The sequence below is a fragment of the Bombyx mori genome, chromosome 24 (genome assembly GCF_030269925.1).
Source record: "Bombyx mori chromosome 24, ASM3026992v2".
Classification (NCBI taxonomy): Eukaryota; Metazoa; Arthropoda; class Insecta; order Lepidoptera; family Bombycidae; genus Bombyx; species Bombyx mori.
The window spans coordinates 18,384,589-18,401,438 of NC_085130.1; the positions used below are offsets into that span (position 1 = coordinate 18,384,589).

The 16,850-nt window shown below is 41.2% G+C and overlaps 1 protein-coding gene across 3 annotated transcripts in view; it reads left to right on the forward strand.

Annotated features, from left to right (window-relative positions):
* Window positions 1-16,850, forward strand: part of LOC101740963 (AT-rich interactive domain-containing protein 5B) — a 102,473-nt gene that overhangs the window by 76,493 nt on the left and 9,130 nt on the right. For all 3 annotated transcript variants that reach the window (XM_021347294.3, XM_012689534.4, XM_012689535.4), the window contains 2 exons: window positions 11,495-11,699; window positions 12,880-13,055. In XM_021347294.3, coding sequence (XP_021202969.1) covers window positions 11,495-11,699; window positions 12,880-13,055 — 381 coding nt within the window. The remainder of the gene's footprint in view (window positions 1-11,494; window positions 11,700-12,879; window positions 13,056-16,850) is intronic.

Genomic DNA, 16,850 nt, shown 5'->3' on the forward strand with positions numbered 1-16,850 from the left:
ACTCCGGCAACCACAATCCCCGCATTCTCGCAGATAAAAGCACGTCATTGACAGTCGTCCCACAGCAAGCCAGCATCGCAGCCTCAACAGGACCATCGCAGCCGACTCACCGCGCTTCCTGGTCCTACGGCACGCAACTTCACTGCCTCATCACGCCGCAACAGTTCATCGCAGCCCACGACCGGATCATCAACGCTTGGGGTCACACATCTCCGGCGTGGCAGCTCTGCACACATGGACTACTGGCGACACGCACGCAGCATTCAAGCTCAGTCTCGACTCACCGCAGACTTCGAGCAGCACTGGCGACACGCACGCAGCATTCAAGCTCAGCCTCGACTCACCGCAGGCTTCGAGCAGCACTGGCCCTTGCAAGCTAATCTCAGCACGGACAACGCTAATTAAAAATGACACGACCTTCAGTCTCGGAGGGGAGTGATGTGGCGGGTAGCCATCATACAACGCAAGATAATTGACAGATGCCTGAATCTCGCTTACGACATTTTCAAGATAAAGCTCATATATACAAGTTCCGAACAACAACATTCGGACCGTCGGTCTACCGAGCAATATCATCCGCTCGGTGGAAGATCTTCCCTTTGTCGTCAAGCCTCCCAAACTGCGCTATTTCTCATGGGATAGTGCAGCAGTCGTTTGCATATATATTTACTTTAATTATTACTTTAATTAATTTACTTTAATTATTTACCTACACTATTGAAGACGTGAGTGGATGAAGGGGTTAAGTACAATATTTAAGATTTTTGAGCTTTTACATTGAATGAAGTAATGTGCCTATATACCATATTAGACCTTAAAATTCCGGGTTTAAAGGCTATTCTCTAATTGCCTCTGATGAAGGATTTATGTACGAAGAAAAAGTACAAGTAACAAAAGTTTGTTGCCTGTTTTGTCAAAATTAACTAATAGTATCGTATCTCCTTCATCCACCCATGTCTTCAATTGTTATTTTGATACTAACATAGTTTTACGAGCTATACAAACATAATGAGTCCTGGTTACTACAATAACTAAATATTGTATTAGTATTTTATTTGAAGAAACTTATCTCGATCAAATCCGTAATATTTTAGAAAAAATAATTAAAATCTATTAAAATGAGACGAAGTTAATAAATTTGTGATAGTAATCAATAAACTGAAAGTCTCAGGAAAATCGTGTTTACATACGGAAACTTCTTTAGTGGACTTTTTCAAAGAACCCAAGAAGTTAGGTCAATAGGTTTTCTTGATTTTTTCCCACATTTTGGTCCTGGTCCAATTCTTTTGCCCGTGTAAACAGAAAATATACAATTTTCTTTTTTTATTATAACCAATTATCTGAACAGTCCATATTAATCACTGCTCTGTCATCTGAAGGCGACTTTAAAATTTGAATAAAATCGAATAATTATAAATTCTATGTTTCCTGAGTGCGCACCTGTACGTTCCCCTCCCCGCGCGTCCCTCGCCGCCATTTCATGTTATTGAGAATTTATGACGATTAGGTATAGTACACACAGGGCGTTCCACGGAAATAATATTAACGTATAATAAAAGATTTTGTTACTAAAAACAATTTTAAGGTTTTCTTTTTTTTTCTTTCTTTTAATTGGCTAATAAGTTCATTACACGAATTCGAAGGCTCCAAAACGAATTCAGTTGCTTATTAATAATATTAAAAATAGAATTTTCAGCTACGTATGCAGTGAATATGGATTTTTTTCTTATGTGTGTGCGATATTTTTTGTTTATACATCGACGGGTGATAAGTTATTTGTTCTAAGCGACATGTTTGCAACTTTACAGGAGATTTTTTTTATTTTTTTTTATTGCTTAGTTGGGTGGACGAGCTCACAGCCCACTTGGTGTTAAATGGTTACTGGAGCCCATAGACATTTACAACGTAATTGCGCCACCCACCTCGAGATGTAAGTTCTAAGGTCTCAGTATAGTTACAACGGCTGCCCCACCCTTCGAACCGAAATGCATTACTGCTTCACGGCGGAAATAGGCAGAGATAGAGAGACATTTAAAGTTGAAAATTCATTGAAAATTCTTTAGCATCGTTGTGATTCGAAAGTCGATGAAACGAAAAAGCGACAGTAAAAAGAGACAGACACATAAATTCATAAGATTTAACGTGAGAGAAAATGAGATAGGAATATGAATAGGACTAGGAATAAAGGAACGGTGTTTCTTATACTCGTGGTTCTCTTTGTGCTCTGCTTCGTATCTAATATTCGTACTTCATACATTCTGAATAAAATGTAAAACAATTATCCAACTTTGTATCACTGTGAGATCCTTACTAAAACTTACAACCTCTTCCCGAAATTTTACATTCGACTCATTATCTCGAAGTCTAAATCTTTTTAAGTTTTCACTTCTAACACGCGTGAATTGCACATAATGTTTTGTATATTTTATTTTTTATTATTAATAAATATAAGATATACAATGTGAACACGCCCTAAGCGCTAGGGACGTTGCACTGACCGAATAGATCCGGCGAACGCGAACGTTATCAATTCTGTGCGCGGAGCCTCGTGCGCTCGCGTGTGTGCGTGCGTGTCACAAGTGTGTGCGTGCATACGTGAGATACAGGGTGTGTTATTTTTTAAATTTCAATTCAAACAATTTTTGTTAAAAAGCATTTCTTTGCTTTTTTTTTTTCGTATATCACTTTGTGCGTTACATTTAAATGAGGAATTGAAAAAAAAATACATATGTGCAATTCACACGTGGTAGAAGTGAAACCTTCAAAAATTAAAATACAATTATCCTAAATGTCTAAGTATATCTAAAATTTTGTCATTAGTAAATATTTGTAAATCATCTTTTATAGTATGAGGTAGCGCCCTCTGTGAATTGATATTTTAACTTCACCTATAATCTTAAATTAAAATTCACTATAAGAGGTTTCATATACACGTTATTATTAAAAAATCTCATAGATGGCGCTGTATTAAAAAAAAAAACCACAACGGACTTGTATTTTCGTTTCATCGAGTTTGAAATCACAACGATTCTAAAGAAGTTTCACTTCAAAAATATTAAAAACTAGTTGACCCGGCAGACTTCGTAGTGCCTCAATCGATAAATAAAAGATCTAAACTTTTGTATAAAATAAACTTAAAACAAACAAAAGGAATCCGTCCGAAGGGGGACACATCAAAGGAAAAACAAAATTGTTATTTTTATTTAATTCCGAGCATTTTCATATTTATCTACCTTTTAAACCTTCTCTGGACTTCCACAAATAATTCAAGACCAAACTTAGCCAAATCGGTCCAGCCGTTCTCGAGTTTTAGTGAGACTAACGAACAGCAATTCATTTTTGTATATATAGATAGATAGATGTGTGAATTGTAATTTTGTTTCGTCGCCGGTTGTTTGGTTGCTTCTTTATTGTTGAGGAACGTAACTGTTCTGTAGTTTCTCATTGTTTCTCTCCCTCTATTCCTATCTATTGCGCGATGGAGAGCATCCTTGACTGGCATTTCCAGCTACCCGGCGAGACCACCGCTCTTGTCTTTGGCCTCTAGGTATTTTACCTTGCGGTCGGTAGCAATGGTTTACTGGTGCTAGGACCTCTTGTGAGTCAGAGCCAGAGATGCCCAAGAGATTTCAAAGGATTTATGTTATGTTTGTAAATTATTACTGTTCAATAATTCACCGGACCATTCTGTGTGCGTTTAGCAATATTTCCTTTTTCTTTACTCTTTTGTTGGTTAAATCAGTAGACGTGTCCATCTGGTATTGATCCTGGAGCCCATAGACATCAATAACGTAAAGCAAATGCCGTGAAGCAGTAATGCGTTTCGGTTTGAAGGGCGGGGCGGGTTATGTAAGTTTAAATATATAAATAAATAGATAATAAACGTTCTGATATATAACGTAACTATACTCGAGTCCTTAGAACTTATATCTCAAGGTGGGTGGCGCATTTACGTTATAGATGTCTATGGGCTCCAGTAACCACTTAAAGGTGGCCTGTGAGTTCGTCCATCCATCTAAGCAATAAAAAAAAGAGCTTTTCCAGGTTATCATCCTTGAATCTGAATTACGAAATATAAAAAAAAAAATGAAATAAAATGCAACACCCTGTATAATTAATGTTCGTCCATGACAAACAAACACAGCCGCCGCTGCACGCACACATTGTTCGTTAAAGGTTATTTTATATTTATAAATGCCTTTTTTTTTATTTAAGTAATTCTCGTGTCATCCGACTTGCTGATAGCACTTTTGGGTTTTCGTCGCCGCTTACGGGCCGGGGAGCTAGCGGTCGATGTTCTGTTGCTTTGTTGCCCATGGACATCACTACGTCATAGCGTCACTCTCTTTGAATATGGGCTCTAAGTTAAACAAACTAAATGCAATGAGGATATTTTTGTTTTGGGCCATCGCGGTCGATGTTCTATTGCTTTGGTGCCCATGGACATCACTAGGTCATAGCCTGACCCGCTATCAGATATGAGGTTTAAGTTAAACAGAGCTAAGAGCAATGAGGATATTTTTGTTTTGGGCCATCGCGTTCGATGTTTTGTTGCTTTGTTGCCCATGGACATCACTACGTCATAGCCTGACCCGCTATCACATATGAGGTGTAAGTTAAACAGAACTAAGTGCAATGAGGATATTTTTGTTCTGGCCATCGCGTCGATGTTCTGTTTCTTTGTTAATGCTGCCCGTGGACATCACTGCGTCATAGCGTAACCCGCTATCAGATATGAGGCTTAAGTTAAACAGAACTAAGTGCAATAAGGATATTTTTGTTTTAGCAATCGCAATAATGTTCTGTTGCTTTGTTGCTGCTGCCCGTGGACATCACTACGACACCGCGTGATCGGCTTTGAGATATGAGGTCTAAGTTAAACAGAACTACGTGCAATGAGGATATTTTTGTTTTCGCCATCGCCTCGCCCCTCATCAGAACTGCATTACTGCATTACCACATCATCCGACCTTGGAGTAATAAATACTATGAACCAGGCACCACTCCTACTGGCCAGCTTGAACTGGAGGAGTATATAGATGTTTAAATATATACTTATACTAGCAGACCCGGCCACACGTTGCTGTGGCTAAGGTTTTTGTGAGTCCGCACGGGTAGGTACCGCCGCCCTGCCTATTTCTGGCGTGAAGCAGTAATGCGTTTCGGTTTGAAGGGTGGGGTAGCCGTTGTAACTATACTGAGGCCTTAGGACTTATATCTCAAGGTGGGTGGCGTATTTACATTGTAGATGTCTATGGGCTCCAGTAACCCCATAACACCAGGTGGGCTGTGAGCTCGTCCACTCATCTAAGCAATAAAAAAAAAAATTGTGATTGAAGGATTACTAATACCAACCATAAAAATACTAACGTTTCACGTAAGCTACAATTTAGTGCCATAAACACCACGTGTTGCTGAGGCTAAAGTATAAGTGAAATTTATTTCGTAGTAAACAAAATACCCTAAACACAGGACCTACCCGTGCGGACTCCCAAGAGGTCCTACCACCAGTGATTACGCAAATTATAATTTTGCGGGTTTGATTTTTATTACACGATGTTATTCCTTCACCGTGGAAGTCAATCGTGAACATTTGTTAAGTACGTATTTCATTAGAAAAATTGATACCCGCCTGCGGGATTCGAACACCGGTGCATCGCTACACACGAATGCACTGGACGTCTTATTCTTTAGATAATAAAATATAATACACGACGACTTCAAAATCAATATAATATATATGACCATCTGTTTAAATATTCCACTAACACAAAAGTCTTTTAAACTATTTTCCCAATTGTTAATCCAAATAATATTAACGCGTTTCTCTTGCGTTTCGTAATTATTAATACATGCATACCAAATGTGATTTTTGTTTTAATTAATACAAAAAAAAAAGTAATAAAAAATAACACCCTATATACGAGTTCACCTTGTCGGAGTCAAACAAACATATGCTTCACGCGTGTCGATGTGTGTGTGTCTGTGTTGAAATGACCAGCTTAACATAAAGTTTTAATTGTTAAAACACTCGATAAAATAGGAGAATATGTATGTGTACATATGATGTACATATGTACATATATATACACACGTCCTTACGGATCCATCAGATCCAATAACCTTTGCATTAGACGCCTTCAGCTCTAAAACAAGGAGCAGGCTTAGGGACCCCGGTAACCGTACTCGTCGAACTCGACAAAGAGTTCGCCGTGCAACCTAACCCATGAATCAGCTCGCTGAGTTTCTCGCCGGATCTTCTCAGCGGGTCGCGATTCCGATCCGCTAGTAGATTCACTCGCGAAGCAGCTGCTCTTGAGCTGTTAGGTCTCCTTCGGAGGCGCTCAGGTAGCTGTTAGCAAATCCCACCCCTCCTGGCTGAGCCTTTGCTCGCCCACCTGTCCTGGTGAAACTGGAAAGGCCTCCGGGCCACCAGTAAATATTCAAACATAAAAAAATAAAAATATACATATATATATATAACAAGGAAGCGACTCCATGCTATGCCAACCCAAGAAATTTACGGGTTCGTAAATATTGTGCGCCAAATAAACACATTCCAACTTCGCGGCATAAATAGATATTAGTAGCTGACCCGGCAGACTTCGTAGTGCCTCAATCTATAAATAAAATACCTAAGCTTTTGTATAAAATAAACTTAAAACAAACAAAAGGAATCCGTTCGACTGGAGACACATCAAAGGAATCAAATCAAAATTGTTATTTTTATTTAATTCCGAGCATTTTCATATTTATCAACCTTTTAAACCTTCTCTGGACTTCCACAAATCATTTAAGACCAAAATTAGCGAAATCGGTCCAGCCGTTCTCGAGTTTTAGCGAGATTAACGAACAGCAATTCATTTTTATATATATAGATAGATAGAAGATAGATTTCTGGAATCTTCCTCTCTCTCTCTCTCTTCAATCGGTCCCTCAGTGTTGAGGATCGTGACTCCGACCGATTCTATCAACCAACTGTCTCCATCGATCCCAATCTGTAGCTTAGTGGAGTGCGTCCTGACAAGTATTTTTTAGTTCCTCCGCTATTAGGTCCGACCATCGCTTGGGACATCTACCCCTAGGCCAGGGGTTCCCAAACTTATTTTGTCTACTGCCCACTTTGAAAATAAATAATTTTTTAGCGCCTCCCTCTTTTGACCTACTTAAAAATCACTATAGCAAGAGCTCATTCGGTGTCTAGATGAAATCACAAATCGCCTCCCAAGCCTTTATACAACGCCCTTTTTTTTCTGGGTGTCTTACCGCCCCCCTTTAGGCCTGCAGCGCCCATAAGGTGGCGTTATCGCCCACTTTGGGAAAGGCTTGCCCTAGGCCTTTTCCCCTCGATCTAATCGTTCACCACAAGGCGTTCCAAATTGCCAAAGAAAAGAATATTTGTTTTTTTTATTGCTTAGATGGGTGGACGAGCTCACAGCCCACCTGGTTTTAAGTGGTTACTGGAGCCCATAGACATCTACAACGTAAATGCGCCACCCTCCTTGAGATATAAGTTCTAAGATCTCAGTATAGTTACAACGGCTGCCCCCCACCCTTCAAACCGAAACGCATTACTGCTTCACGGCAGAAATAGGCAAGGGCGGTGGTACCTACCCGCGCGGACTCACAATAGGTCCTACCACCAGTGTTAGCAACGTCGTTAGGTTTGAGCCCCGTGAGCTCACCTACACGTCAATGAGAAGTTGATATAGCCTGTCAAGGCTATCAACATAGGTAGGATAAAAATATAATAATTAAAAAAAAGACAATGTCGTTGAAATATCGCATCGGTGTCGTAAGGTCTAAACGGTTTTTCGGTTAATAGGAAACCAATTTTTAAAGTAAACACCCCCGTCTGTAGTCAGGTTTTGGAAACGCAAGGGGCCGGACTCAGTGCGTGCAAGCGGGTACCATTTAGTGGAGGATTAAATTTGGTGTTTAAAAATAATATTTTAAAAAAAACTAAGAAAATACGCTTTTATAGAAAATCCAACTAAAAAATAGAAAATAAATTTGAATTAAATATAGTGTAAGAAACAATGATTTTATTGTAAAAAAAAAAGCGTGGGGTGCTTGCTATAAGTAGTTATAAATATTTTATGAACAGATATGAAGGGAATATAGAAGGGTTATTTTGATAATATCCTGAAAAGCACTCCACGCTTTTTTTACGGGTTTGATTTTGATTAAACGATGTTATTCATTCATGATGGAAGTCAATCATGAACTCGAGTTAAACACGTATTTCATTTAAAAAGTCGGTAAATGCTTACGTGATTAGAATCACGGCATACGATCCTATCTTGAAATAAAAGAAATGGAGCGCGTGCAACTTGGTACACGTGAAAGAAGTGAAACTTCTTTTGCGGTGCGCTATTGTGGTTATCCTTCAATCAAGTTTATTTTATTGCTTAGATTGGTGGACGAGCTCACAGCCCATCTGGTGTTAAGTCGTTACTGGAGCCCATAGACATCCACAACGTAAAGTTGCCCACCCGCGCGGACTCACAAGAGGTCCTACCACCAGTAACTTCTAATAGGGCTGGCTTCTAATCTGGCTGTGTATAAGAGAAACGATATAGCTCTCTTTGTCCTTTCCCACTCTCCACGGTCGAGTGGTTCGCGAGACGCTACATCTGTTCTCTCACTCTCGCTCTTCCTAAATTGCATCTTTTCTCTCTAGCCGTAACGAATCTGTCGCGAGTTAAATTTTATTCTCCGTGCGCCTAAATAAGTTTCACTTTAAAAAGGGGGAGATGGCCCTAAAAAAATTAAATTCGTTTAGACTCGGCGTGTCAAGGTGGGGTCTGATGCCTTAAAAATACACTCTCAAAATCCTGAGTCCGCCCCGTGCTCCCCCTACCAACCCCCACCCCCCTAATCTCCTCGTATCGAGTAATTTCCCCCGGTCGGGTCGCGGAACGACCCACCGATTTATTTCGACTACACTTTAATTATATAAACTGGCTTCAGTGAAGTCATTAATAATTTCTTTAGGGTAGGTACTTAGAGTTGTCGTTTGTTTAACCCAATGCCCGGGTTCTTTTCCCGGTCGGAATCACCGGCTATACGAATAGAATCCGGTTCTGTTGCTGTTCTAAGTTTTACTACTAAAGAACCGTCTTAACGGGTTCACGGTAATTCGATGCTTTTTTTATTGCTTAGATGGGGGACGAGCTCACAGCCCACCTGATGTTAAGTGTTTACTGGAGCCCATAGACATCTACAACGTAAATGCGTCAACCACCTTGAGATATAAGGTCTCAGTATAGTTACAACGGCTGCCCCACCCTTCCAACCGAAACGCATTACTGCTTCACGGCAGAAATAGGCGGGGTGGTGGTACCTACCCGTGCGGACTCACAAGAGGTCCTACCACCAGTAAAAAGTCTGTCGCAAGTTCAATGATCACGGGTATACTAAAGAGGGCCGGAGCAGATAAATCTGTCTACCCTCTTTCTATCTATATATTAATACGTGAAGCAAAAACTTTGTATCCCTTTTTACGACCTGGTCCCTCGTTTGTTGGGGGCGGCCGGCGCGTTAAGCCGGCTTCTGCCCAACATCGGGGGGCCTGACCAGGTGACGCGCCGTCTCTATACAGGAGTGGTGCGATCAATGGCCCTATACGGGGCGCCGTGTGGGGCCAGTCCCTGGCCGTGGGGGTGGCGAGGCTGCTGCAAAAGCCGCAACGCACCATCGCGGTCAGGGTCATTCGTGGTTATCGCACCATCTCCTTCGAGGCGGCGTGTGTACTGGCTGGGACGCCGCCTTGGGTTCTGGAAGCGGAGGCGCTCGCCGCTGACTATCAGTGGCGGGCTGACCTTCGTGCCCGGGGCGTGGCGCGTCCCAGCCCCAGTGTGGTCAGAGCACGGAGGGCCCAATCTCGGCGGTCCGTGCTGGAATCATGGTCCAGGCGGCTGGCCGATCCTTCGGCTGGTCGTAGGACCGTCGAGGCGATTCGCCCAGTCCTTGTGGATTGGGTGAATCGTGACAGAGGACGCCTCACTTTCCGGCTCACGCAGGTTCTCACTGGGCATGGTTGCTTCGGTGAGTTCCTGCACCGGATCAGAGCCGAGCCGACGGCAGAGTGCCACCATTGTGATTGCGACTTGGACACGGCAGAGCATACGCTCGTCGCCTGCCCCGCATGGGAGGGGTGGCGCCGTGTCCTCGTCGCAAAAATAGGAAACGACTTGTCGTTGCCGAGTGTTGTGGCATCGATGCTCGGCGACGACGAGTCGTGGAAGGCGATGCTCGACTTCTGCGAGTGCACCATCTCGCAGAAGGAGGCGGCGGGGCGCGTTAGAGACGCGCAAGACCGCCGCCGTCGAGCGGGGGCCAGGGAGGCGGATTTCGCCCAAGCCCTGGCCCTCTAAGTGTTTCGGGTCCCCCTCATATGTCGGTCTGGGGACCGGCGAGGGGGACCTAAGAAGACGTCGTGCAAGCTGCTCTGCACGCGTTTTACGCAAGAGCATCCGGGTGATGGAAGGCCGGCTATCCTCGACCCACGCTGGTTCTGACCCAGCGGGGTATTCCGTAGGATAGCTCACTCTAACCGGCGCCATCTACGCGGGCTCCGGATAGCCTGCCGACCGAGAGGGCTGGTGGTCGTGGCGCCGACGACCGCCAGTCCGGCGTCCCGAGGGGGACGGTGATGGGAGAGATGTGCTCCGCACTAAACACTTCACTTTCCCCCCTTTGCCTTTTCATGAGTTCTGTCTCATGTGAGGTTTGGACGTTGGTTGTTGAGCGACAGGAGGTTTTAGTCGGTTCGACTCCGACATGCTCCGCCCGCCGTCCCCAGTGGAGGGCGGAAGTCCGGCGATTTCCTCCTGAACAAAAAAAAAAAAAAAAAACCCTTTTTACGAAAATTGCGTGGACGGAGGAGTATGAAATTTTCCGCATTTATAGAGGAGAAGTGCACAATGCTAATATTTTTTTAAAATAATGCGTAAAAGATACATTAAATCAATAAAGAAAACATTACACACACCACATACCATGTATTTGACGCACACACGCATGCATACTATTTATTGTCAAACTTTTGTTCTTGACGTCTGTTGTCAAATTGAGAATAGATTAAACATTGTTTGTCTTTGTTAATATTTTTTATAGTGTAGTCTTGGCGAAATTTGTGATTATAGAAGTATAAAATACAATCATAATAGTGTACAAACTTACAATTCCAATTAATCATAGTCGAATTTCGACTACTGCGGGACCTCTAGTTCCTTTAAATTATTGATGACTAATTAAAAAAAATATCCTTTTCCAGGACGAAGTCATCATCGTCATTCTCCTGCCCATCTCCCGGTCACCTGGGGTCGGCGTAACATGTCCTCTCCTTCCCTACTCCTCTATCATATACCATTTCTTCGCTCACTCCCCTCTTACACATATCGTCTTTCACGTAATCCACCTTTTTGTTCTTAGGTCTAACTCTTCCTCTAAAGCCTTCCACATTCATAATCAAAACTTTCTTTTTCAGGACGAAGTGTTAGCGATAAATGACAAAGTGGTCCTACGGGCGGAGGACCTCCTCAGCTGGATTTGCGACGGCGAGGGGTGGCGGTGGGGTCTGAGGGCGGTGTGGCGCGGAGCGTGCGCCCCCCCAGCGGACCTCCGCCACACGCAGCCCCTACACCACACGAAATTGGATTTCAGCGACGTGGAACGCGAAAAAAATAGCATCGGTGAGGAGAGATTCCCGTACCCCTCCACAGGTTCTCTGGGGAGCCGCATTTGGATCGGCTCCCTAAGTACTGTCTCCAGTTTCGTTAGTCGCAAACGTAACCATAGCTACGACTTTTTTACTGGTGATAGGACCTCTTCTGAGTCCGCGCGGGTAGGTACCACCACCTATGCCTATTTCAGTCGTGAAGCAGTAATGCGTTTCGGTTTGAAGGGTGAGGCAGCCGTTGTAACTACATTGAGACCTTAGAACTTATGTTCCAAGGTGGGTGGCGGTATTTACGTTATAGATGTCTATGGGCTCCGGTAACCACTTAACACCAGGTGGGTTGTAAGCTCGTCCATCCATCTAAGCAATAAAAAATAAATAAAAACCTTTGATGATGGAGTTATTTAGACAAATATTGTAGATAAGTATTCGTGAGATCGCGCGAGTACGGGCTTTCGTTGACCCGAGCATCAGCTGTTTTTAATTTTGTGTTTCATTGCTGGTTTTTTTTTAAAATAAAGTTATGTATTTTTTATGAAGCTATCGTTTCATTTAACTGTATTAACAAGATGGAGCATAAATAATGCTAATATAATGTTTTAAAAAAAAGTTTTTTTTCCGTCCCATCTTCAAAGGTGTTATTAGTACTATCGTCTGTCTTCGTGTTCGGAAGCGGTTTCCGACACCCAGTAAATCTATACTTATTAATGTGATGAAGCTGAAGGTGTTTATTTGTTTGAAAGTTCTAATCTCAGGAACTACTCGTCCGATTTGAAAATTTCTTTCAGTGTTAGATAACCCATTTGTTGAGGAAGGCTATAGGCTATATAACATCACGCTAAGACCAATACAAGCGCAGCACCAATAAAGAATGTTTAAAAATCGGGTTATTTTTTCCTTTTGAGAGCTTCCGCTGCGTGCGCTGCAGAAACGGTTTAAGTTTCGCTAAAATAATGTATGACAGAATTGTTTCCCTTTAAAAGATCTAAAAAAAAGTCCGCGACAGCATATGTATATATGTTAATGTTGGCTCACTATAACGTTTTTATTGCTAACCAAATTTGTTCTAAAATAAAGCATTATTTATGAACTATTCCACGCGGACGAAGTCGCAGGCAAGAGCTAGTAAAACAATAAAGTTAAAAATAAAGGTACTAATTTGATAAGCTTACAAGGAAACTCTTGGATTCCAGCTACGGACGCGGACAGTCCTGGTGTGGTGGTGTTCTCGTATCCTCGCTACTGCAGATATAGAGCGCTGCTGTCCAGGCTTGAGGGGATCCAGGCCGACTGGCTGCGGGACTCCCTGGTCGCGGCGCTTGGCGGCTACGCTGCCCCCACGAACAATACCAGGATACTGTATTGTAAGGTAGGTCGAAAATTCATTGCCTTGTCCCACTTTACCTATTACGTACCCAGCGATTTAATACAAAACCTCGGTGGGTCGATGACCTTTGCTTTGTTACTAGGATCTAGATTAATGTAATGCATTTTTAATTCGGTCTGAGTTCTCTTGCAGTTGATACAAAGATCCGGATAACAGTAATGGCTTAGTTTTGTGAGTGCTTGTCTCATGTCTTTTTTTTTATTGCCCTTGTGGGCAGACGAGTCCTGACTGATGCAGAGGTGAGTGAACCTGATGGTGAGTGGTTACCGTCGCCCATGGACTTCAGCAATGCCAGGGGCAAAGCCAAGCCGCTGCCTACCGATGGCTACTTATGGTGGATGGTGGCATTAACATTGTCTAACAGTCATATCACGGTCGATATATCGAGGAGTGAAAGGCTATTTGGTTTAAGTGACATTGCGCTTAACAAGCGACATTTACACTTGTAATTAAAGGTCCATTTTATTTGGTGTCAGCATCAACGGTTGGATGTTTCTAATTGAACTTCAATTAAGTTTATTCGGTTCAAATAGTTGAAGAAGTGTTTTTGTTATGATATATTTTCCAAATGCATAAATATTACTGGTGGTAGGACCTCTTGTGAGTCCGCGCGGGTAGGTACCACCACCCTGCCTATTTCTGCCGTGAAGCAGTAATGCGTTTCGGTTCGAAGGGCGGGGTAGCCGTTGTAACTATACTGAGACTTTAGAACTTATATCTCAAGATAGGTGGCGCATTTACGTTGTAGATGTCTATGGGCTCCAGTAACCACTTAACATCAGGTGGGCTGTGAGTTCGTTCATTCATCTAAGCCAGTGATTTCCAAAGTGGTCTATGTCGACTCCTAGGGGTCTATGACAACCTGCAAGGGGTCTATGTCAGCGAAAAAAAATTTGGGGCTCCACGATAGTGGATCTCAACACATACACTGATAGTACCTATTTACTTACATCATACTATCTTATAATATCAAGATATCATTAGCCGAGGAGATTTAAGATTAACCCTTACAAAATTGATGCCAAATGTTGATAATCTATATATTAATACGTGAAGCAAAAACTTTGTATCCCTTTTTACGAAAATTGCGCGGACGGAGGAGTATGAAATTTTCCACACTTATAGAGAATATAGAGAAGAAGTGCACAATGCTATATTTTTTTTAAAATAATGCATAAAAGATACATTAAATCAATAAAGAAAACATTACACACACTACATACCATGTATTTGACGCACACACGCATGCATACTATTTATAGTCAAACTTTTGTTCTTGACGTCTTTTGTCAAACTGAGATTAAATATTGTTTGTCTTTGTTAATATTTGTTTATAGTGTAGTCTTGGTGAAATTTGTGATTATAGAAGTATAAAATACAATCATAATAGTGTACAAACCTACAATTCCAATTAATTATAGTCGAATTTCGACTACTGCGGGACCTCTAGTTTATTATTAAAGCTTCAGGTTCATCCTTCTCACTAAAAATATTGACTTATTGCTTATGTTATTTTATTTATAGTTTATTTTATGTTACATATATTTTACATAGCAGCTACAACATTTTATTTTGAGTAGTTTTAATTTATGTTCAATTAATAAATGTATAAATTAACAATTAAATTTTTAATAACAATTTAATAATTTAAGTTTTTAACACTAAACTTTACTACAGTTAGAAATTTACAGGAAATCAATATCAGGTAAGTAGGGTAAGTCTACCTAACACGGTAAAACATGGCAAGGAGTCTACGATACAAAAAAAAAAAAACGACCACATTTAACTAATATTTCGGAGAATTAGATCTGTTAGAACGACCGGCTCAGCTGTATTGTAAACAATTTGAATAGGCATCCACATTTGTGTTCAATGGCTATTAAAATCAGGAAAGAAAACAATAGCATTTAGTTTTAGTGTAGGGTCTTTTCTAATTCTTAGAAACAAAACACGTGCAAGCAGTAGAGTCAAAGCCCGCTTCTTCATATCTCTTCAGTTAGTTTGTTACTTATCTATACACAAGACGTACCAAAACTTTGTGGAGTTATTCGTGAAACTTTCAAAATGTCTCAAAGAAAAAGAAAACAAATTAATATTGAAGAAAAATCGTGTATTATATCCAAGCTAGAGAGCGGAATTTCAAACAAAGACTTAGCAAAGGAATATGGTGTCTCACACTCGACAATTTCAACCATTTGGAAAAAGCGAGAAAAAATTCAAACGCTTTATGACAATAATTTTTTGAAAATGAAACGGGCCCGAACGACGAAGCACACGAATATTGAGGAAGCTTTGCTGAAGTGGTTCAAATATCAGAGGTCTAATAATGTGCCAATAAACGGACCGATTCTACAAGAAAAAGCTAACCATTTTGCTAAATGTTTTGGCGAAGATTTTGTTTGCTCGTCTAGTTGGATCCAACGTTTTCGGGCTCGGCACGGTATTGTCGGCGGGAAAATGAGTCGTGAAGCTGCTAGTGTTGATAAGGATACTGTAGAAGAATGGAAAACGCAAAAGCGGCCTACATTATTTGAAGGCTACGGACCAGATGAAGTTTTTAACGCAGCCGAGACTGGACTTTTTTACAATATGACACCAGACAAGACGTTAAAGTTCAAAGGAGAGAATTGTTCGGGAGGAAAAATGTCTAAGACAAGATTAACGATCATGGTCGCAGCAAATATGACAGGATCATGTAAAAGGAAGCTTTTAGTTATTGGCGAATCTAAGAAACCAAAATGCTTTAAAAACACACACTCACTACCGGTAACGTATGAAAACAATGTGCAGTCATGGATGACATCGGACATTTTTGAGAGATGGTTAAGAAACTGGGACGCTGAATTGAAAGGAAACAAACAGAAAGTTCTACTTTTGGTTGATAACTGTCCTGCTCATCCGGCTGTTACTAATCTAAAATGCATTAAACTTGTGTTCTTACCGCCAAATGTTACATCTGTATTGCAACCAATGGAGCAAGGTGTAATAAGGTGTTTAAAATCTCACTATAGAAGACTGCAAGTGTTAAAGTTAATACAAAACCTTTACAGTGGCGACCAAAAAAGCTTTACGATTCTTGATGCCATCTTGATGATATCAGAAGCATGGAAAAATGTTTCACAAAACACTATAGCTAACTGCTTTAAACATGCTGGTTTTAAAGACCTCTTAACAACAGCCTCAGATGATGTGACTGATGATGATGGAGAGGACAATATTTCTCTTGCTCAATTATCCCAAAATTTACGACCTGCTTTATCTACTACTGAAGCAGCAGAGTTTATTGATGTAGATAACTCTATTGCAATTTGCGCACGAGCTACGGAAGATGATATTGTACGAGATGTTCAAGAGGAGGATGACGAACAGGAAGATTCTGAAGAAAAATTTACTGTACCAACTTTGAATGATGGTATCAATGCGGTTCGTATATTAAGAAAGATTGTTCTTTTTAATGAACACTTCCACATCCACAGCAATTATGACGATACGTTAATTCAAATCCAACGTGAATTACAAAATATCTATGCACAACAGAAGTGTTCCAAACAGACCAAAATTACAGATTTTATGCTCACAGAAAAATAATATGCATTTTTTTTTATTGCCCTTGTAGGCATACGATCATACGGCCCACCTGATGGTGAGTGGTTACCGTCGCCCATGGACTTCAGCAATGCCAGGGACAGAGCCAAGCCGCATGAATTGTACTTATGTGTAATAAACAAAATGTACATAGTTGAATAAATATATTGTTCCAATAATTCCCTATCGATT